Source organism: Coccinella septempunctata, chromosome 1 (assembly GCF_907165205.1).
Source record: "Coccinella septempunctata chromosome 1, icCocSept1.1, whole genome shotgun sequence".
In the NCBI taxonomy this organism is placed as follows: domain Eukaryota; kingdom Metazoa; phylum Arthropoda; class Insecta; order Coleoptera; family Coccinellidae; genus Coccinella; species Coccinella septempunctata.
Window position 1 is genome coordinate 32,799,305 of NC_058189.1, and position 22,397 is coordinate 32,821,701.

The following is a 22,397-nucleotide window of genomic DNA, read 5'->3' on the forward strand; positions in this document are numbered from 1 at the left end:
GTAAAAAAGTGTTTAAAAGTATACAAAGTCGAGCTGTGAATTCTTTTGAAAAAACATATTGAATTTAGATACAAATGATGTAAACCATCCTGGAAAATGTAATCCGTAGGTGTATTTGCTTCATAACACACATAACTATTAAAATTTATTTATTATTATTTATTTTATTTATTTATATATTAATTCATTTTATTATACTTACTTCAAATGGAATCATATTTTGAATCAAATTGACAATGCATTCTGGACTTGTTCTTAGATTTCTTCGAGCTTTACAAAATTGTGGTTGAACATTTTTCTCTAACTTTTACATAGTGTAGTTAGCTCAAAAATGAAGGGGATCATTTCGACGTTTTTTATTGAGAAATATGCGTCTCAATGAATAACGAACTGAGCGATCCATAGACGACTCTCGTCATTGACAACACTTGTTTCTGATTCAAGTACTCCTAGAGAAATATGATTTTCATCATAGACAAACTATGATTTTCTTAGTCTAAGGATACCCGGACAACCACCTTTCTATCATTTTCCTTCATTTGACTTGAACGGACTCTTTTGGCAGACGACAGATCTACTCGAAAAAGTAAATGGAAGGAAAATAAAAAGCACCCAAAAACCTCAAAAAAATCGCGATCGCAACTACACCCAAGAAAAAATTTGAAATGCATATAATTACATAAACAGCAAATTTATGAACATTCGATCCGTCACATGTGCTATCGCTAGCCTTAGGCTGGCTATAGACTTATAGGTGTACCACGAAGGTTCAACTTTCTTGTCCGCATAGACCAGGCATGGGCAAACTTTTCGAGGGGAGGGCCAGATAAAATGAAAAATTACCTAGGCGGGCCAAAAAAAAAAAATACACATTTTTACAAGTGATTAACTTTTTTTCAATTTTTACATCAAACATGACTAACATTCTAGAAAAGTAAAAAAAAATGACAAAAATTAATTATTGTTCGGTAGGATACAAAAGAGTATGTGAAAAATGAAACTGTGATTGAGCTTCTAAGAATTGTCCATACTCTGGTAGAAATTGGCCGTGATGATGCAAAAAGCTGGTCACTAAAGGTGCCAACAGATTACTCTGACGTGATGTGGGCCCAAGTCATAATGCGCATTATTCGAAAATCTAATATAGGATTTTTTGCGGAAGCGTTAAATTAGTCAGACGTGACGTTGACACGTGTTCCCACGTTCCCACATTGAACGCTTCCGCGCAAAATCCGATGTTAGATTTTTGAATCATGCGCATTATGACATGGGCCCACGTCACGTTATAGTTTTCTGTAGGCACATTTATAGTCGGTTGCTTACGCTGCTATTCATAGTTTCATAGTGGAAAACACCTGTTCACATAACAATATGCAGTTGTTCCCGAGATATTATGATTATTCATTAAATATGCCCACGATACCAGATTCCGCCCGTCATATTTGGTGCTCCTCCCTCCAGTAGTAATGTTGTAAATATTAGTCAAAGGTACTTTGAAGGACGTGATTGTTTGTTTCTTGAAATTTTTAAGAAATATGTGATATTTTTGTTGCTCTCATCAATGAAAATCAAAAGGTCGAAAATACACAGACGTTGACAACGAACCAAACGAAAATTTTAATGCTTGATTCGTTACTAACCACCACGAGCATAATATCATCATCTCAGTAACCGTGCTGTTGACTGCTATAACTCGAGGTCCCAAGACTCCCAAGCAAATCCAGAAGAATTTAGTTTAGAATTGAGAGAACTAGAACACTACACCTATGCTGAGTTGCGCGCAAACTTTGCTAAACTGAAATTAATGTTAGATCCAATAATTAATACCGTTCTCAAAGCTCAAAAATTTTCATTCAGAAGGAAACCGTTACCTAATCGATTCAAACTACGCGGAATCGAATAATTGAATAAATTTTCATGTATTAATCACACTTTAATACTGCCTTCATGTTTGGAGCTCAACAACAAGCCGTTCGTTGCAAGTTCTGGATTCCATGCATCACTATTTGTGTTCTGTGATGCAGTCGTTGGAACATCGAAGGAGATTTGGCACTTTTGCTTTTTCTGGGGATTACAAGAAATAATGCCAGCCGCTGCCAGATGCACACGCAGTACTAAGGCTGAGCCTCGAGCACAACTCTATGCAATTCGAATAACAAATTGGTGGACTTTTATTTGAGGGATTCAGGGCTGAAGTGAACCAAGTCCATGCAGCCTAGTTTTGAGATACATGACAGAGAAGTTGTTTATCACCAATTAATTCAAAAGTTACTTCTTTAGATTTGTGTAAAGTGAATGTAAGCATATGCTTATATTCTAGCCTAAGTCATGTATCCCAAAACTAGGCTGCATGGACTTGGTTCATTTCAGTAGCTATGAAGCCCCCATTTATCAGTCCTTCTTCCACCTAATACGTTTCCAGCTAATTTGTCGTCAGCGATGTACAATCTTCAACATTTTAAGATGTAGTAGATGTAGTACGCAACTTACGCTTTGAGACAACTCGGTATTAGGTGACATTGCTTTTCCTTGTCAGGCGGTCAAACTTAGAAAACAAAAATACTGGTGATTGTTTCAAAATATTGACGCGGGCCGGATTAGACTTTCACGTGGGCCGGACCTGGCCCGCGGGCCGTAGTTTGCCCATGCTTAGCATAGACAAACTAGAGGCTTGTCCGCCTCAAGAGGTAAACCTCGGCGTATGTGCCACTACATCCGATGAAACTTCGCGTTTTTTTGCGCTACTCGCTCCGCTCGTTGTGCAGAAGTACGCTCATTACGAAAAATAATGCTTTTCCCAACTGGTTGCACAAATAACTATTTCATGCAGAATTACCCCTAAAGTATGTCGCATTGACACTCTGTATTCATTCCCGACTTTTAAACACGCGGACGTTATGTCGTCCTGACTCTTGACGATTCAGATAGTGAAAATGTCAACCGAAGCCGATTTTATTTTAATGTTCAAATTTATCTTTGATTATTAAGTAGAATACCCGAAGAATTTATTCAACTTTACGTTCACTTCGATTTTCCTCAACTCATAGACTGATATATGATATGGTGTCTTGCTTGAAAAAATTTCAACTAATTACTCCTATGCATACTATATTATACTAACACATTCAAACTTTTTTTTAGGTATCATTACCTATATCAATGTGATGAGTGTAAAGTTATATGTTAAAGTTCAGAATATCTTTGGATTTTTCAAAATCTTCGCTTGCCTTATTGTAATATTAGGAGGAGTTTACGAGGTTGCCAAAGGTGAACTTTTTCGAACTGAGCATTTCAATTATTCTGAATTTTTATTTAATTCTAGGAAACACAAAACATCTCAGTTCCGGATTCGATGGGACAAATCTCGCGCCAAAAAATATTGCTTTAGCCTTTTATAGCGGTCTCTGGGCTTATGATGGCTGGTCAGCAGTGACAATAGTAACAGAAGAAATAAAAAGACCAGAAGTGTAAGTCTTGCTTGAAACTGCCTGGAAACACTGATTCTTTACTCTTCATTAGTTAAATGTCCTAAATAATAAATTAACTTTTAGAGTAGGGCGGATGCCTTTATTGATCTTTAATCTCCAGGAATGACCTTACCCATAAAAATTTACTTTCTCTTCATATGAACTCTATTGAAATTCTGTACCTAGTGCCAAATACAGATTTATTAGTTATGTCGCACGAGAACGCATCAGTCATAAAATGAATAAAATAATACTCTATTTGTCCGCACCATCAATTTTGAACTATAGCTATCATACAGCAAGCATATTTAGTTCTCACTAAACTTTATTTTTATTGGGCAAAAACCATCGTGTCTTCTTATGTATAGTGTATACCATTTTGGGCGCATTTGCGGGGTATCTCCCTTATATCCTTTAAGATAGAGCCGATAGAGGATTGCGGTTTTCGCAGTTGAGTGCTCTTTAATTGTTTATGAAATCGAAAATGAATTGCATTGAGAAGTATCACTTTTCAGGCACCTCTAGTATCTCAGTTTATCTTTAACTTTAACTTATCGAAGAAGTTAAAAGTTGTTCAGATAGAATTTTAGTCGTAGAATCCAGTTACGTAGTGAATTTTTTCCCAACAGTTTCTGTTTTTAGTTAAAAAGCAAACGCATTTATTTTTTTATGGAACGCCCTGTAGGTATTATTATTTTCCATGTTAATTAGGCATGAAGTGGACTTTCCTAAAATATAAAAATTGTTGTGAACAATTATTTTCAAAAGCAAGCTCAGCATTCAATAACCCTTTTTTGTGTCTAACTATAATAGGTTTGAAACAGAAAACAAAATATCGAAAAAAGTTTCGGATGATTAGTGAAATATTTTTACAATTCACAATATAAAATATTTAATATATAATTTACAACAATGGTGGTTTTCGAAAATAATGAAAACTATGATGAGATTGTTTTATACGATATAATGAAAATCCGTAAGATGCTTCGGAATTACATTTACAAAAATGTAACATAAAATTTTTTATAAAATCTCAAATTCTGGACTTGTTTTTAAAATAATTGAAAACGATAACACAAGGTGTCTGAGGATTAATTGGATTAAATTCAGATAAGAACCTCAAAATAAGACTAAAAGTTTCCATGTAGGTATGCCTGCAAACGTTTCGTTGAAGAGTTACGTTGCTTCAAAACTTCAAAGATGAAGAAAATATTATGGATTTATTCAATTTTTCAAAGTAGGAACAAGATGAACAAATGGAAGTTTTCAGAGGTATTTTTCGAATATAGATGCACCTAGAACTAATTTTCTCGCTCATCAACTCATCCCTCATAGCTAGAGAGCGGTGAAATCGACTTCCGATTTTTGTTTTTCACAGGTATATTATTCATATCACCTGAGTGATCATATACAAAATAAATTCTTATTACAATTGAGTCTGAGCCTAGTTTTGTGAACCTTGTTTTCAATATTTTTAGCAACGGAAATGATACATGCAACCGCAATCGTTCATTAAAAGGTGTAGAGCATGCATTAGAGCTCATGGTGGCCACTTATTTGAACACCGTAAAATTAAATTCAATATACGACAAATGTAATTTTTGTTTCCTAACCGTTTTGCTATGATAGAAACCAAATTTTCCTTAAATAACTTCTGAAACACAATGCGCAATTATGAAATACATTTGACATTATTCAATCCTCCTGCTATTTCCAAATAGCTAGGTTACTGTCGTGAATATCGATAACAGGGTATTTTATGGACATGTTTCCTCTGATGAAATTTTACGGAGTCTGGCCTGAATTCCAGGTTTTTGGTCTATGATCAGTCATCATGCAATCGATGGGGGGGGTTCAGATAATAGTTCTCACCAAAAATAAATAAAATGCGTTTCCTAACTTATGGCTATCGGAAAATTTGGACCAAACGAATAAAAAAGACTTTATCTTTTACTTTTACAATAGGCTAATAGGCATTGTAAACCTTATAGCCATAGGTGATGCGCACTCTTCTGAGTGTCCTCTAATCGCAGTGTAGCTTTTTACATTTAACTACCTATATGAATCACCCTGTATTTTGGAACAGTTACTCGAACCGCTCGAACGCCAATTAGCGTTGAAATTTGAAAATATTTTAAGAGAATCGAACTTGTTGTCCACATCGGATAGTCTTCGGATTATACTCTGTTATTTATGATCCAGTTTCGACTTGAGTTAGAAAACGTTGATTGAAGTTAGTAAATATTCTCCAACGATTAGCGTCTGAAAAGGTTCTAATCTCGTCCACACCAAAACAAACATATCTTTGATATATCGCTTCACGGCCGAATGCAAACCATTCGAAACGTTGAAAAGGGTTCGAATGAATTTTGCAATGCCTCCCTCACCGAATCCAACGTATATGAATCTATATTTACATGTTTCTTCGTTGGCGTTCGAACTTCGTCGTGGACGAGGGTAATAACACAGTCAGCGTCTTAAGCATTCTGCCACTAATAACATTCTGCGCTCTCACAAGCAGTCCATAATAATAATAAATAAACTGTTCTTAACACTTACTTACGACGATCTTCATTTTTTTCAATTATACTAAATCGGCTTTGTACTGCTGTTCAAATCACTAATATATTGATTCTACAAGTCTTTGACACGTACATATACAGGGTGTTTCCTAATAGAATGTCAATATTCATAGGGGTGATTTTTGGGCCCATTTTAAGAAAAAAACTTCATATGAACATATGTTCTAAATGTCTTACCTTATGAGATACAGGGTGGTAATGTTTTCAAAAATAAATCATTCATTATAAATATACATACCACTACAATACCACTTCAGATATTTTAATGAAACTTGTCACACATGTACTATGAATCAAGAGGCATTTTTTAATGTATCACTTTTTTTAAATTTCCACCAGTTGCGTTCGTACGTAATTTGACCTAACTATTCTGGCAGACATTGATGGTACGCCACAGATTTTTCCTGAAATAAAAATTATTTTAGAAATTCCCAATCATTTCTCACCAAAGTTGATCACTTGATTTTTTTCAATCCGATGCACGGTTTTCGCTTATAAAAATAAGAAACGTTTCTCTGCATTGAAATAAATTACATTATGTATGTAAGTAAGAAAGAATTGGTACTTATCGTAGTGAGCTGTGGCCAAAAATTCGATGTTTCTGTTTTCAAGGCGTTTGTCATTATTTCGTGTAACAGTTCATCAGTCTTTAAATACAGTTTCTCGCGTCTTATTTATTTTTGAAAACTTTACCTCCCTATATCTCAAAAGGTAAGACGTTTAGGACATATATTCATATGTAGTTTTTTTCTTAAAATGGGCCCAAAAATCACCCCCAAATAGAAAACACCCTGTATATACAGAATGTTTTCTAATTGAGTGTCAATATTTATGGCAGTGATTTTTGGGCACATTTCGAGAAAAAAACTTTATATAAACATATGTCCTAAACGTCTTCCTTTTGAGATATAGGGTGGTAAAGTTTTCAAAAATAAATCATTTAATATCAGTATCTACAATACCACTTCAAATATTATATTTTAATGAAATTTGTCATACATGTATTCTATGAATCAAGAGGCGTTTTTTAATGTATCACTTTTTTCTTAATTTTCACGAGTGGCGTACGTACGTAATTTGACCTACCTATTTTGGCACACATTGATAGTGTGCCACAGATTTCTCCTGAAATAAAAATTATTTTCGAAATTCCCAATCATTCCTTACCAAAGTTGATCACTTGACGATTCACGGTTTCCGCTTAAAAAAATAAAAACCGTTTCTCCGCATGATCATAACAGTATCCTTAATACATACAATACATATAACATATCACCATGCAGAGACATTCGTAGATTTCATTTTTTTTAGATGAAACCCGTGCGTCGGACTTAAAAAATTCAAGAGATCAAATTTGCTCATAGTTGAATACAGTCGGTGGCATGCCACTGACTGTCTAAATAATACCACCCTGTATCTCAAAAGGTAAGACGTTTAGGACATATGTTGATATGAAGTTTTTTTCTTAAAATGGGGCCAAAAATCACCCTCATAAATATTGACATTCAATTAGGAAACACCCTGTATGCATATATTTTTGCAGTTGATTTCGGATGTAAAAAAGTCACTTTTTTCCTCACCCATTTTTTCCAATTCTCCCTGGATAAAAAGATATTTTCATTTTAAGTTTTCATAATCACTTATTAGTCACCCAAGGTGCCTTATATCTACATATCTACAGCTCAGATTCTTTGTATAATGTATCATGTTATTGCATAATAAGTATAACTAAAATTATTCACAGTGCATAATTCTAATGTAATTGTTGTGAAAGAAGAGCGATTTCATTTGTTTTTTTTTTACAGGAACATTCCGAAGAGTATCGCTATCAGCGTTCCAATAGTTACCTTTTTGTACGTATTCATGAATGTTGCCTATATGACAGTCCTGACAATACCAGAAATGGTGGCCTCAAAAGCAGTTGCAGTAACATTTGGGGACAGAGCGTTAGGTCCCCTTTCATTTCTAATTCCTCTTGGAGTTGCGTTGAGCACTTTTGGATGTACCTTGAGTATACAATTCGGCGTAACTAGGTGTGTATATAAATTGAAATTTTAACACACTTCATTAGTATATTGTTGATAATTCGTTGAGGTTAGGGATGAAGGAAATCAATTAGATGAAAATTTTGCCGACGTTTCGATTATATTTAAATCATCTTCGGGGCTCTGAAAGAGCAATACAAGGACATTACACAACAGTACAGAATGGCCAACTCAAACAAAAAGAAATCAGGGATCCCGCACTTAAAGGATCACTAACTTTGAATAACCATCCAAAAATATAAACATATACAGGAAACTTTACTGACAATCTGAAAGAAATAAAATGAATCAACAATAAATAGATAAATAGATATAGACAGACAATGAACAAGTATTATTTTAATTATTGTTAAGTTATTCTCAGGAGAATAACACAGCCTTAGCTGAGCACTCCTATAGGGAGCTTCACGCTTTTGATTTCGACAATATAACAGTAATAGGACGTCAGCAAGTTTTAAAAAAGAGATTGATTCATGAAATGGTATCAATTCAACAAAATAACAAATCCATAAATAAAAGGTCGGATATTGATGGTTTGGATACAGCTTATTTCAATATAATTGCCAGGATAAAAGAAAACGGCTGAATTCATGGTCGTTAGGAAGGAAATTCCTCATGACTGTGTTTTGCATACCGAAACTTTTTTGAATCATGATCAAATTTCATTATCAACCTGCGATCGTCGTAGATCTTTGCATCGTCCGCGAAGAAGGAGCAGAAGGATTTAATCACAGAACAGACCCATCTTGACTTACTTTATGGATTTAATACAGGATGGAATGTCCGAGATGTAAGCCAAAAATAATATTGGGCCAAGCACGGAGTCACCATTTTTAATTTTTCTTAATTTTTATTAATTACTTGTTCATTGTGTGCCTATATCTATTTATCTATTTATTGTTGATTCATTTTATTTCATTCAGATTGTCCGAAAAGTTTCCTATATATATGTATATAAACATATGTATATATGTTTATATATTTGGATGGTTATTCAAAGTTTGTGATCCTTCAAGTTCGGGATCCCTGATTTCTTTTTGTTTGAGTTGGTCATTCTGTATTGTTGTGTAATGTCCTTGCATGTATTGCTCTTTCAGAGCCCCGAAGATAATTTAAATATAATCGAAACGTCGGCAGAATTTTCATCTAATTGATTTCCTTCATCCCTGACCTCAACCAATTATCAAGAATATATCAATTTGAAGGTCATTCAACTAATATTGACACTTCATTAGTAATATCGTATTCTGTGGAATTAATTCTAATCGAAACGTGATTACCCTTTCGATTTTGATTCCCCGGCACGGTCTCTGTCCATAAAAATGAATGTTTTCCGCTACTTCTACTGCATGCATGATAACCGCGAAATGCGGTTCAAGCGAATGAGGAAAAAGCCAACGGATGAGGCAGCCATCTTCATTCAGGGGCCATTGGGGGTCGAGTTGTATCCTCCATCTGGCAGGTGCCAAATTGTGCTAGACAATATTCAAAGCTTCTTATAAAGTTCCATCAATTCATAGACGTATTGCATCGAGTCAAGAGTTGGGTTGAATATGGGCAAAACTATTAGTCTTCCCCGATGGGGAAAGGGGAAGTCTTACTTACCATTGGCACTCTGAATGATAGTACATACAGCGGCTAATTCGATTCACATATAGTAACATAGGTTGACATTTATCTGTTAGAATTAACCGACTATTTGTAGTTTCAAGTATTAACACATTTTGTCACATCATGACTTCTTCTAGAGAGTGAAAAAAAATGAATTGAACAAAAATGAAAACTCATTTCAGGTTATGTTACGTTTCTGCTCAAGATGGCTTGATGATGGAAATCATGTCATATGTTCACTATAGGAGATTAACACCATCACCAGCAGTTGTTATGCAGGGAATTGTGGCCTTATTATTCATTACTCTTGGAGACATTGTAGAGTTAATAGAATTCGCAAGTTTCCTAATTTGGTTTTTTTATGGAGTTGCAATGATTTCACTGCTTGTGCTTAGAAGGACCATGAAAGATGTTCCGAGACCTTATAAGGTGAGATTTTGGGATTTCATATCATAATTTGACATGTACATATAATTCAACAACAGATTCTTGAGGTCAAAGGAAACACTTTTTTCCTTCGACATTTTTTCCTATTCAGCCTAGATAAAGTTATAAGATGATATAGCAGTTTTAAGTTTTCATTTCGCATATATTTTTTTTATTTTTGAATATAAAATTACTCGAAAACGGCGCTAATGCGAAAAAGAAGAATAATAATAGTGTGGGTTGAATAGTCTGTTGAGCTGGAACTATCGTTAGTATTTCCAGGGAAAAGGGAAGGGAAATAAAATATTCCAACAGAATATCACAGTTTTTATTCAAGCCAACTTTAAGAGGATTGCCCTGAAGAGTAAAATATATGCGATGTCGTTTTAACAAAAACGAATTTGTTTCGCCCTAATGTGCGGTCACTGTTGACGTCCGGAATGCAGGCTCGGGATGCAGGTCAAGTGTCGCCCTGATAATTGTTAACAGATGTGTTGGGACCGCACGTCTTCGAGTAGCTGGAGTGGTTTTGAGAAAAACCTTTTTGTGTGCAGGCTTGGAATGCGGAAGCGATATGCTTAATTTTCTTAGCTGGTGGTCGTTTGTCTCGATCGCTGAGTCTGAATGTGAATGAATTTTGCTTTCCATATGGGTTCTTTTTATACCACTTTCGGAACATTTTCTCTGCACCAATGAAATTGTACGACGAAGGAGGAGTGGTTTCCTATGTTTTTCCGTTTTGATTTTCTCGTCGAATTTGTTGTAGGAATTCGGCATGTGAATTTATTTTCGAGGAAATAATTACATTTCCTACACACTCCCCCACCAGTGACAAAGTTACGAAACATATTGTAGAAATCTCTTGGGAAAATGAATTCTTCTGCCGGATCTAGTAGTTGTTCTTTCCTGGGCTGGAGTTTGATCTTCTCTGTCGGGTTCTACAGGGTGTTCTTGCATCGGCTGGTACTTCATATCGTCGTCCGCGATGACGTAGGCTGGTTTCAACCTGTCGATTGTCACTGTCGTTTCCTTGCCGTTTATTTTTATTACGAAGTGTTTTGGACTTCGACTCAACACTTCGTATGGTCCGTCGTATGGGTTTTGCAAGCCTTTCTTCGGACCATCATGCCGGACGAAAACATAAGGTGAAGTTACCAAGTCCTTGAATATAAAGCTGGTCCGCTCTACGTGGTGGCTTCCATCAGTGGGCCTTATTTCTCGCATTTGTTGCCTCAGGTTCACTATGAAGTCGGATGTGTTCTCGCTGTCATCCGTACTTCTGGAATCCAGGAACTCTCCAGGCAATCTGAGTGGCTCTCCATATACCAGTTCTGCTGCCGTTGCTTTTAGGTCTTCTCGCCAGGCTGCTCGCATTCCGGGGAGGACGGTTGGGAGTGTTTCGGTCCATCGTTCGTTCTTGTGGCATTTTATTGCTGCCTTAAGTTGTTGGTGGATTCTCTCCACCATGCCGTTTGCTGCTGGGTGATAGGCGGTAGTACGGCTGTGATTCGTGCCAGTCAACTTACTTAATTCGTTGAACAGGCTCGACTCGAATTGTTTTCCTTGATCAGTGGTGATCCGAAGTGGAGTACCGAACCTCGCTATCCAGTTTGTGTAAAATTCTCTGGCGATGGTGGATGCCTCCTGGTTTTGGAGTGGTATGGCTTCTGGCCATCTAGTGAATCGGTCGACGCAAGTGAGGCAGTATCGGTAGCCCTCAGAGTGTGGCATGGTGATGATGTCCATGTGCACGTGGTCGAATCGACGTGTTGGTGGCATGAAAGTACCTAGTGGAGCATTGACGTGGCGAGTGACTTTGGCTCGCTGACACTCTATACAGCTGCGGGACCATTTTCTGCAGTCTGCGTTGATTGAAGGCCATACGAAACGTTGTTTGACCATTTTGATGGATGCATTCACTCCGGGATGTGCCAGTCTGTGAATGGTATCGAAGGCTGCTCTGCGGAATGATTTGGTGAGAAATGGACGTGCCTGAGGTGTCCCAGGTGACCATATCTCATAACAGTTATGAAGCAGAAATGTATCCCGCGCTCCTTGTTTTATAACAGATATATCACACTAAGAGTACAAATACAGAACGCTTATGTAGCAGCTATGCTCCTATGTCCGCCTCAAACAAGGAACACATCTCCTTTCTGAAAGGAGCATAAATAGTTCAAACATGGATCATGCAAATATTTGTTTCATGGGAGATCTATATATATTACCTTCATGTGTTATGTTTATTATGTTTCATTTGTTATTAAAAACGCTTCCAACAAAAAGATTAAGAACTATTGCAATAATAATGAACTCGAATTTTAATTTTTAAAATTTTATCAATCATTCTTGAAAATAAAATTCAAAAACATCTCACATCAGTTCGGTGATGTATGTGAACGAATGAACTAATGTTCAAAAACAATATATTCTCATAAATTTCAGATTACCAAATTAGTGCACACGTTAATAGAACTAGAAAGAATAATTTACATCATGCAAACTGCTGGGTTCATGATTATTGTTCTCCAAGAAAAATTAGGACATGTTTTTCCGGTCTTTGCACTTTCTTGCATTCCATAAAAAGAATAATCAACAGTTCGTTAATCTTTTGGCTTAGGTCAAAAAGTTTTTAGAAGAATTTTGTCCATGTTATGCGTTATGAAAATGATAAAAATACTATATGCATATTTCATATCTTTCTAAAGAAAAAATTTTCAATATAGTTATGTGATTTATTCATTTATTTCTACAAATGAGGTACATGCAACACGTGAGAAAATAACCTACATCTAAATTTACATCAAACAGGACATTATTTATTCAAATATAATTTTTATATGCTGGATATAATAAAACCATAGCCTATTATGTTTTATAAGACTGCTATGAAAATACGAGAAATGATTTATTGACCTACAATTCGATATCCATAGCACATTCTTTTCAGGAATTCACCATTTCACTGGAAAATCACTATGACACACAAATAACTTATCAAACGTTCAATATCTGCACTTCATTTTCAGTAATCCACTATTCAACTGACAAAACGTCTTAATGATAATAAATAAATATCGAAACGACAGCAGAGTATCAATAGCATTTCTCACAATCCTCCATATTTGTTTACGTTTTACAGCGCCCTCGACGGTAGCTAAAACGCTTATGGTGTCATGCTCTGTCGATGATCTCAAAATGATACATGGCAAATAAAGAACAATGTTACAAATATGTTACGTGGATATCTTGGAGCGGGTACATGAAATTTACAAAATGTAGATATAATTTAAATACAGCACAGGTACATCCCAAATATCGTATCAGACACGTAATGGTTACAGAAAAATAACACATAACAAAGTTCCCCATTCGATCTCCCGAGAAAACATAACAGATATGTTACTGGTCACCTGGGGTGGATGTATCACAGTACACAGCGATTTCTGACCCATGTGGTTTCATCTTCCGTAGCAGCAATCCTGTGTCACCTTGAAGATATATCTGCAGTTCGTCCTCATCTTCTTGCGATGTGGCCAATGCTGCATAGTCCAAGGTCGGAGTCACTTCGTCCACTCTTGAAAGGGCATCAGCGACGACATTCTGCAATCCTGGTACGTACCGTATGTCGGTGGAGAATTGTGAGATACAATCTAGATGGCGGAACTGTCTGGGCGAGCACTTCTCTGGCTTCTGCTTGAATGCATACGTCAATGGCTTGTGATCCGTGAAAATAATAAAGTTTCGGGCCTCTACCATGTGTCTGAAGTGTTTGATGGCTAGGTAGATGGCTAGCAGTTCACGGTCTTATGCTCCATAACGAGTCTCTGGTGGTGACAGTTTCTTGGAGAAAAATGCCAGTGGTTGCCATTCGCTGTTGACCAACTGTTGCAGAGTAGCTCCTACTGCAGTGTCTGACGCGTCGGCTACTAAGGCTAGAGGAGCGGCGTCCTTGGGATGCGCAAGCAAGGTGGCTGAAGCTACCATCTTCTTCCCATCTTCAAAGGCTGCAGTGACTACTGGGGTCCATGAGATCTTCGCCTTTCCTTTCAGTTTTGGCACTAGCAGGTCGTGGAGAGGTGCAAGTGTCTGTGATGCTCGGGGTATGAAACGACGATAGAAGTTCATCATACCCAGGAATCTTCGAAAGTCTTTGGCGGTTGTTGGTTGACTATACCCCAGTATGTCTTGGATTCTGTCTGGCAGTGGTCTTGTTCCATCGGTAGAGACGAGGTAACCAAGGAACTTTACTTCTGGTTGTCCAAAGATACACTTGGCTGGGTTGAGGACGATGGAGTAGTTGCGGTCTTCGGTTCCTCACGTCCACTAGCAGGTTGTAGAAACTCAAGAAGTCGACGCCGATGATGGGTTTTGATACGTCTGCTATGACGAACCTCCATGTGAAATCTCGGCGTAGTCCTAGGTTCAGCGTGAGGGTGGTTGTACCATACGTGGCGATGGGTGTCCCATTGGCTGCTGAAAGGACGTAGTCGGACTTCTCTCGTCTGCCAGTGACTCCGCCGCGTGGGAAGACGCACAGGTCTGCTCCAGTGTCGACCAGGAACTGCAACTTGGAGTCCTGATCCGCGATGAACAAGCGGCGCGTCGTTGGGCTGGGATCACTGGCCGCTTCTAGTGAAGGCCCACCTCGTTTCCCGAAGTGTAGTTGCAGGGCTGCACGCACTTCGTGGACCTGGCTCCAAATCTCGTATGGTACCAGCACTTTCCATCAGTTGGCGATCGTCTGCGACTCTGGCTCCTTCGACGGTCGTGGGAACGGCTTCGGCTACCATCTCTCCTGGGTCGGTGGTGTGCTGCCAGCTCTGCTCGCAGGGTTGCTATCTCCAGGTTCAGTCCTAAGAACATCTGCTCCAGCTTCCTATCGATGATGGCCTCTATGTTGGTTGTCTCTGCTATCTGGTGGACGATAGGTCGGGAGGCTTCCATTATATGGTCTGCATGGGTTGCCAAGTCGTCGAGATTTTTGTCCTTGATCAATGACACCTGGACACATTTGGGTAGCCGGCTCATCCACAGGGATTTCATCAGGGCATCTGGGACGGTTCGATCTGCGAGTCCCTGTAAATGACGAAGGAATTGTGATGGCTTACGATCTCCCATTTCCTCTCGTTCCAGTAGGCGGCGGGTCTTCTCTTCTTGGGAGGCACTCAGACGTCGCACCAGCTCCATCTTCAATTTCTCGTAGGCCCCGTCGGTAGGTGGGTTCATGATTATGTCCTTCACCTCGACGGCAAATTTTGCTGGCAGGGCTCCTACGATGTAGCCAAACTTAGTCCGGTCTTGTGTTACTCCGGAGTAAAGAAAACTTCCTTCAGCCATGGCAAACCATAATTCGGGATCGGCGGCTACAAACTCGGGCATCCGAACGGCGACTCTTGAGACCTGGGCTGCTTCTTGTTCCATTTTTCTTCGGGGCTTCTTTTTCGATCACGTCGGGGTCACCAATTTGTGGGTTGAATAGTCTGTTGAGCTGGAACTATCGGTTCCTCAGGTCCACTAGCAGGTTGTAGAAACTCAAGCTGGTTAGTATTTCCAGGGAAAAGGGAAGGAAATAAAATATTCCAACAGAATATCACAGTTTTTATTCAAGCCAACTTTAAGAGGATTGCCCTGAAGAGTAAAATATATGCGATGTCGTTTTAACAAAAACGAATTTGTTTCGCCCTAATGTGCGGTCACTGTTGACGTCCGGAATGCAGGCCCGGGATGCAGGTCAAGTGTCGCCCTGATAATTGTTAACAGATGTGTTGAGACCGCACGTCTTCGAGTAGCTGGAGTGGTTTTGAGAAAAACCTTTTTGTGTACAGGCTTGGAATGCGGAAGCGATATGCTTAATTTTCTTAGCTGGTGGTCGTTTGTCTCGATCGCTGCGTCTGAATGTGAAGGAGTATTGCCCTTTTTTTTTTTTTTTTTTTTTTTTTTTTTTGGTGTAGCAGGGGGAAAATCTGCAAACAGACGAACACACCCTCTCCTGAGGGGGAACAGTGTGGGGATTCTCACTCTCTGAGCTCGAGACCCACTAAAAACCCTTAACTGCTTCTTCATAGGTTCCGGGCATTTTGCCTATTAACCAGTTGACTCTTATGGTTTCTGGACTCTCACACGATCGTAGTCGTGTTGATATTTGTATGCTGCCTATAGCTTTTATAGGTTAAGCTCTTCTTTGGTTACATTTAAATCCTTAACTGATCTCTGGGTCTTCGGTGGTAGGTTCTTGACCTTCTAGCTTCTTCCGTTGGATCGTAGTCGACCAATCTTCGTAGTTCCTCATTTGGATGTTGTTTGGCTTTGTCGAATATCCTTTCCGCCTTTCTCTTCATAAATTCTGTAACTGGTTCCCATTCCAAGTCCTTGTAGATTTGTTTGTTCCTAACAAACCAGGGTACGTCCATCGCCATTCTAAGGAGTTTATTCTCAGTGGCCTGTATTTTCTTGATGTGGGTCTTGGCTGCGAAGCCCCATGCCGCCGAACCATATGTGAGTTGTGGTCGCGCAATTGTTTTAATCATCGTCAACTTGATGTTCTTATTCATATGACTTCTTCTGCCTATGAGTGGATAAAGTTTACTCATTGCGGCTTTTGTTTTATCAACTGCACATTTGATGTGGTTTTTCCATGTAAGTCCTCTGTCAAGCGTCACTCCTAGGTATGTTGCTTCATTTTTCCATTCAATCTCTTCTCCATCAACTTCAAGGTTTTCTTCCATCCCCAATCTTCTCTTTTGCAGTAATATTGCTTGAGTCTTTCTTCCATTGATTTGTATTTTCCATTTGATGCACCATTTGAGTAATTCATCTATGGCTTCCTGCAGTCTCCGGTGTATGATCTCTGGGCGTCGATGTCTGAACGCTATTCCTGTGTCATCTGCGTACAAGGTGAGCATATTTCTAGCATTCTTCGGGATATCATAGACGTATATTACGTAAAGCAGAGGTCCAAGTACCGATCCTTGAGGCACTCCCGCTTCTAATTGTCTGGTTTGAGAGGTTGCTCCATCTATTTTCACATAAAAGTTTCTATTCCTCAGATAGTTCCTTATAATCTTGCACAGCTTGGTCGAATATCCTGCTTTTTTCATCTTGTAGATTAGGCCTTCGTGCCATACTCTATCAAAAGCTCTCTCGATATCCATCAGAACTAATCCTGTGGCCTGTTTGGTCTGCATTCCTTCGGTGACGTATTCTATGAGCCGTAGTAATTGGAGTTCAGTCGAATGTTCTCGTCGAAATCCAAATTGTTCAGGTGGAATTATCTTCAACATTTCTGTTTCCTCATTCAGCCTTTTAGCGATAACCCTCTCGACGATTTTTCCTAGTGCTGATAGTAGGCTGATTGGTCTATAATTTTGAGGAAATTTCCGTTCCTTTCCAGGCTTGTTGAAAACTATCATTTCTGCAGTTTTCCATCTCTTTGGGTAGTATTCGGTCCTCATCACTCCGTTTGTTATATTCGTCAAGGCTGCTATTCCTTTTCTAGGCAATTTCTTCAACATATAATTCGTTATCTTATCTTCTCCCGGCGCTTTCCTGTTTTTCAATTTCATTATGATCTCTTTGATTTCTGTTGGTGAAGCCGGTTTTGGAATGGTTTCGGTTTCTGGTGGTTCCATCATCAGTTCTTCGTTTGCCTCCACTTCTTCTTCTAGATCTTCATTGTCATCATCATTTTTGTAATTTATTCTGGCTTCTCTCTCAATTGAGTCGGCCAGTGCTTCGGCTTTCTCAAGTCTCGTATATACCATTCCGTTTGCTCCATGCAGTGGAGGTATAACTGTCCGTTCTCGTCGTAAGCGTTTTTGCATTTTCCAAGCCGAGTGATCTATTGTATTCAGTTCCCTTAATCTCTGGTGCCATCTGCTATTACGCAGTTCTGTTAAAGCATTTTTCAATATCTGGCTATGCTTATTCAGTTTCTTCTTGTCTTCTTCTCTTTTTGTTGTTCTGTAGATTTTTCTGAGTCTTCTGTTCTTTTTTATAAGTTCCTTTATATCCCTTGGTGTATCTCCGTGTGAATGTTTCGGAATTGGTTTCCTTATTCTCTTGGTGCTTTCTTCATAGGCTTCTTTTATTTGATTTTCCAATTTTTCAACTGCTTCATCTAATTCATCCCGGGTGTTTATTTGGGGAATTTCCGTGATTTTCTCCTGAAGTAAATTCTTATATTTCTCCCAGTCTGTGCGATCCTTGGTTTGTGTCTCTTCTTCGTTTCTTGGGCCATGTCCCACTATGAATTCTATGGGATTGTGGTCTGAAGTTCCGTCTTCTATTGTATCAATGCTGATTTCTTCAGTGATGTCTTTCATTACGACAATGTCCAGTACATCAGGTAGTCCATTTACTCTTGGTATGTAGGTCGGTATATCAGGTCCTATTACAACTGCATCAAGTTTTTCAGCATAAATCTTCAGTCTTCTCCCGTTGGTATTTTCCACTCTACTATTCCATTCCTGCGATTTGCAGTTAAGATCACCAATTATGATTTTAGGGTGTCTTCCTTCTAGTAGCATTTTTAGATCCTCTTCCAGCATGTCCTTATCCGGTGATTTATAAGTTGAAATAATCTTCACTTGTCCTCGATTAGTATTCACAATAATCGATATTGCTTCTACTTCTTGTCCATTGAATATTTGGTCGAAATGGTGATCCATATTCTTTCTAGCCAGTATAGCAACGCCACCTGTGCTGTTAGGTCTATCATTTCTGTAGATATCGTAATTGGGAAATGCTATCCGAACGTTGGCGTTAAGTCTTGTTTCTTGGAGAGCTATGACATCCGGTCTCTTCTCTTCAATCAGTTCTTCGAATTCTGATCTGCGGGCTCTCAATCCTTCGACGTTCCAAGAGACAATTATGAGATTGTTCTTTATCGTCGTATCAGCCATTAAATATTCTTAATAATTTGCTGCATCTTCTTCTCAATCTCTTTCTCCAGATTGTGCATCATCGTGCTGAGGAGGTTTTTCGTGAACTTATCTAGTTCCTCAGTGATTCCAGAAATTCCTTTCCTGGTTTCGGCTTTTTTGACGGTTTTTGACTTTTCCTTCTTTTTCTCTGGATTCTCCGTGTCTTTGACCACTTTGGTTGCAATTTCCTGGGGTTTCTTCACTTCCGAAGAGTTTTGGGATGGCCTCGGTGTATTTTGTGTTGGCCTCGAGCTGGTCTGGTTCGATCCTGGCGATCTCTTGGTCTTTTTAGTGACCAATTTCCATTCGCTACATCCCTTGTAGATGGCTGGATGTCCTTGCTCTCCGCAGAGAACACAAGAGGCATTTCGCTCCTCGTTCTCCCTGGTAAGCGTACACTCCTTGGAGCTGTGATTACCGGAGCATTTCACGCACCTCCATGGAAAAGTGCACTTACTTTGGGCATGTCCATATCGCTGACAGCGGTAACATTGTCCAGGCCCAATCGTCCTTCTCTTAGGTTCAACAACACAGTTCATGTTGTAGAGCCTTTTCACCTCGAAGATATCCTTATTCTGGGTTTTAACCAGCAATAAGGGCATCGGCTGTTTTGTTTTATTTGAGGTCATCCTTATGACCTCAGCATCGACGATCCCTTGATCCTTGAGGTCGTCAAGGATCGTCGGGATATCTGCATCCAGCGGTAGGTATCTCACTACCGCGTATATTTTCTTTTCTTCCTCCCGTTGAAGAGTGTAAAACTCCCTATTTATTTTATGAAGGAAGTCCGTCATCCTTCTATGATCATCGGCGCTTTGTGGGACGATTCTTATACCGTCCTTTACTGTCGTCGCTCTTTGGTATTTAATACCGTTTCGCATTAACGCGTTCGAAATTGAAGTCCATTCGGACGTACCTCTCAGGGTCACAGGGGGGATTTTTTCTTTTCTCTCCACTGGAGTGGTTTTCTCTTGGTCTGGGGTTTCCAAGACTCTTTTCTTGTTTGTATCTTCATTTGACGAGGAGCTATCCTTTCTCACTCTTTTGGCGGGTGGGGAAATTTTGGTTTGAGGGGTTTTGACCACCTCCATCTTCTGTTTTTGAACCGGTAAGTTCACTTCTTGGACATTTTTCAAAATAATGTTCTTCTTGAGTGCTTTGGAGTAACTTTCCTTATTTCCCTCCTGCAACTCGAGCCCCTCCCTGAGATTTTTAATCTCAGCAACTAAGCTAGATACGCATCTATCTAACTCATTCACCCTCGCTTTCAAACTTGCGTTCTCCTCTCTCAAAATATCGTGTTCGGACACGACATTAGCGATTTCTGGCGCGTTTTCTTCCTTTACGGAATCGCAGTCCGAATGGTCAGACATTTTAGAATCTAATTAATAATTACTTTGCTACTCAAAGAAATTGGAAATAAAATTTTTCAAGACAAAAGAAAAATGGCTAAGTTATATATTTTCTATACTATGAGAAAAATAAATCGACTCACCAGTGATATCCGTGGAACCAGCGATCTTGGAGGTGATCTGGACTCTACACTGAACACACTGAATTTGAACGAATTTCCGCTCTATAACGCATACACTTATAGAACTTACAAAAAACTTCGGAAGTTTCGTAGACGGAATCAAAAATTCCGTAGCTTCGCTAGTGTCAACTTTCACTTCGACTTTCTCTTTTACAACACGAGAGATGACGTATCGCACTGCATCGCTAGTGTACACTTTCACTTCGACTTTCTCTTTTACAACACGAGAGATGACGTATCGCACTGGTATCATTCAACACATCTACCTGCTTCAACGTCTCGAGGTTGACTCCAAATGATGAATTTTGCTTTCCATATGGGTTCTTTTTATACCATTTTCGGAACATTTTCTCTGCACCAATGAAATTGTACGACGAAGGAGGAGTGGTTTCATATGTTTCTCCGTTTTGATTTTCTCGTCGAATTTGTTGTAGGAATTCGGCATGTGAATTTATTTTCGAGGAAATAATTACATTTCCTACAATAGTAATAATGAAGAATAATTTTATTTTCAAAATGATCAAATAGTCAACTTACGGTCAACTTATTACTTTATTTCAATAGTTGGAATCTTGGAATTTCTGGTATATCCAGGATGTCTCTTTGTTTCGTAGAATATTTCATCAGTATATTCTTGAGGTCAAAAGAAACACTTTTTTTCATTACCATTTTTTCCGAATCGGCTCGGGTTAAAAGATACAGACGATTGAAAAACCATAAGAAAACGTTATTTTCAGTTCAATCTCACAAACGGTTTTTCATTTATTTGATTAATCTTTTTCGAACACAAGATATCACCCACGTCTTCCAGTTTCCTCATCATGACCATTACTTACCATAAAAATACCAAATATTCAAAGAACCGAACTCTTATTGAAACTGAGAAGCGCTATATAATGAATATTTGAACGTTTTGTTAAATGAAGTATTATTCATATTTTCTCGTATAATGCGCTGTTTTCGAGTAATAAAAAAAAAGTACCTGTGAAATTTGAAAAATTGAGTACTTTAGCCGAATGCAACCTGTTTGAAAGATCTACAGATGTGTTTATATCGGGTGTCCCAAGGTGAGTGGCCTATTAGATTATTATGGAAACTATTGATTTCAAATTTTGTGGATCGATATTTGGCCATGCAAGGTACATTATTTTTAAAATAATTTCACATTTCCAGTGTTGCCGGATGTACGACAATTTGGCAACAACTTTGTTATTTTAAATGGGATATCCGGTATTTCCTTATTTTTATGATACTCCATAAAATATTGAATCTATTCACTCTTACTTTTTCCTACCTATCTTTAACGGTTTTTGAGTTATTAATTATTTTTCGAATCAAATTGGTGTGTTACGAAAATGACTCTAGTTCGCTCAATATTTGAGATTTAAGTCAGAAATTTACTAAGTCATTAGATATTGATCTGATCTATGTCACTGCTTTCGAATTATAGTTGTCAGTTATACAGGATGGACCAAACAAATCATCATTTGCCAAGTTACAAAATCGTAAAAAAGTCTGTTTTTTCAAATTAGACACCTAGTATATTTTTCAATTTTTGGAATCAGTAAAACGCACTCTACAATTTTTCTATTCACGTCCCTATACCTATCTCGACTGGATTCCGAGTTAAATGCGTTAATTAGATTTTTGGTCCATCCTGTATAACTGACAACCATAATTCAAAAGCAACACTGGAAATGCGAAATTATTTCAAAAATGTACCTTGCATGGCCAAATATCGATCCACAAAATTTGAAATCTTTACCATCAATAGTTTCCATAATAATCTAATAGGCCACTCACCTTGG

At 38.3% G+C, this 22,397-nt stretch overlaps 2 protein-coding genes across 5 annotated transcripts in view; one reads left to right on the forward strand and one right to left on the reverse strand.

Annotated features, from left to right (window-relative positions):
- LOC123320263 (b(0,+)-type amino acid transporter 1-like) overlaps positions 1–22,397 on the forward strand; it is a 70,039-nt gene that overhangs the window by 43,905 nt on the left and 3,737 nt on the right. For all 4 annotated transcript variants that reach the window (XM_044907557.1, XM_044907532.1, XM_044907540.1 and 1 more), the window contains exons 4-7: positions 3,142–3,267; positions 3,323–3,467; positions 7,855–8,082; positions 9,888–10,134. In XM_044907557.1, the coding sequence (XP_044763492.1) occupies positions 3,142–3,267; positions 3,323–3,467; positions 7,855–8,082; positions 9,888–10,134 (746 nt within the window). The remainder of the gene's footprint in view (positions 1–3,141; positions 3,268–3,322; positions 3,468–7,854; positions 8,083–9,887; positions 10,135–22,397) is intronic.
- LOC123320299 lies at positions 14,671–15,776 on the reverse strand. Its single transcript, XM_044907596.1, has 2 exons — positions 15,676–15,776; positions 14,671–15,634 (listed from the first exon to the last, which is right to left on the reverse strand). Exon 2 carries the CDS (start codon positions 15,553–15,555, stop codon positions 14,764–14,766), a length of 792 nt encoding a protein of 263 aa, XP_044763531.1. The 5' UTR covers positions 15,556–15,634; positions 15,676–15,776; the 3' UTR covers positions 14,671–14,763.

Coding starts and splice junctions, on each gene's coding strand:
- LOC123320299 (XM_044907596.1), bottom strand. CDS start 15,555: ATGGAACAAGAAGCAGCCCAGGTCTCAAGAGTCGCCGTTCGGATGCCC.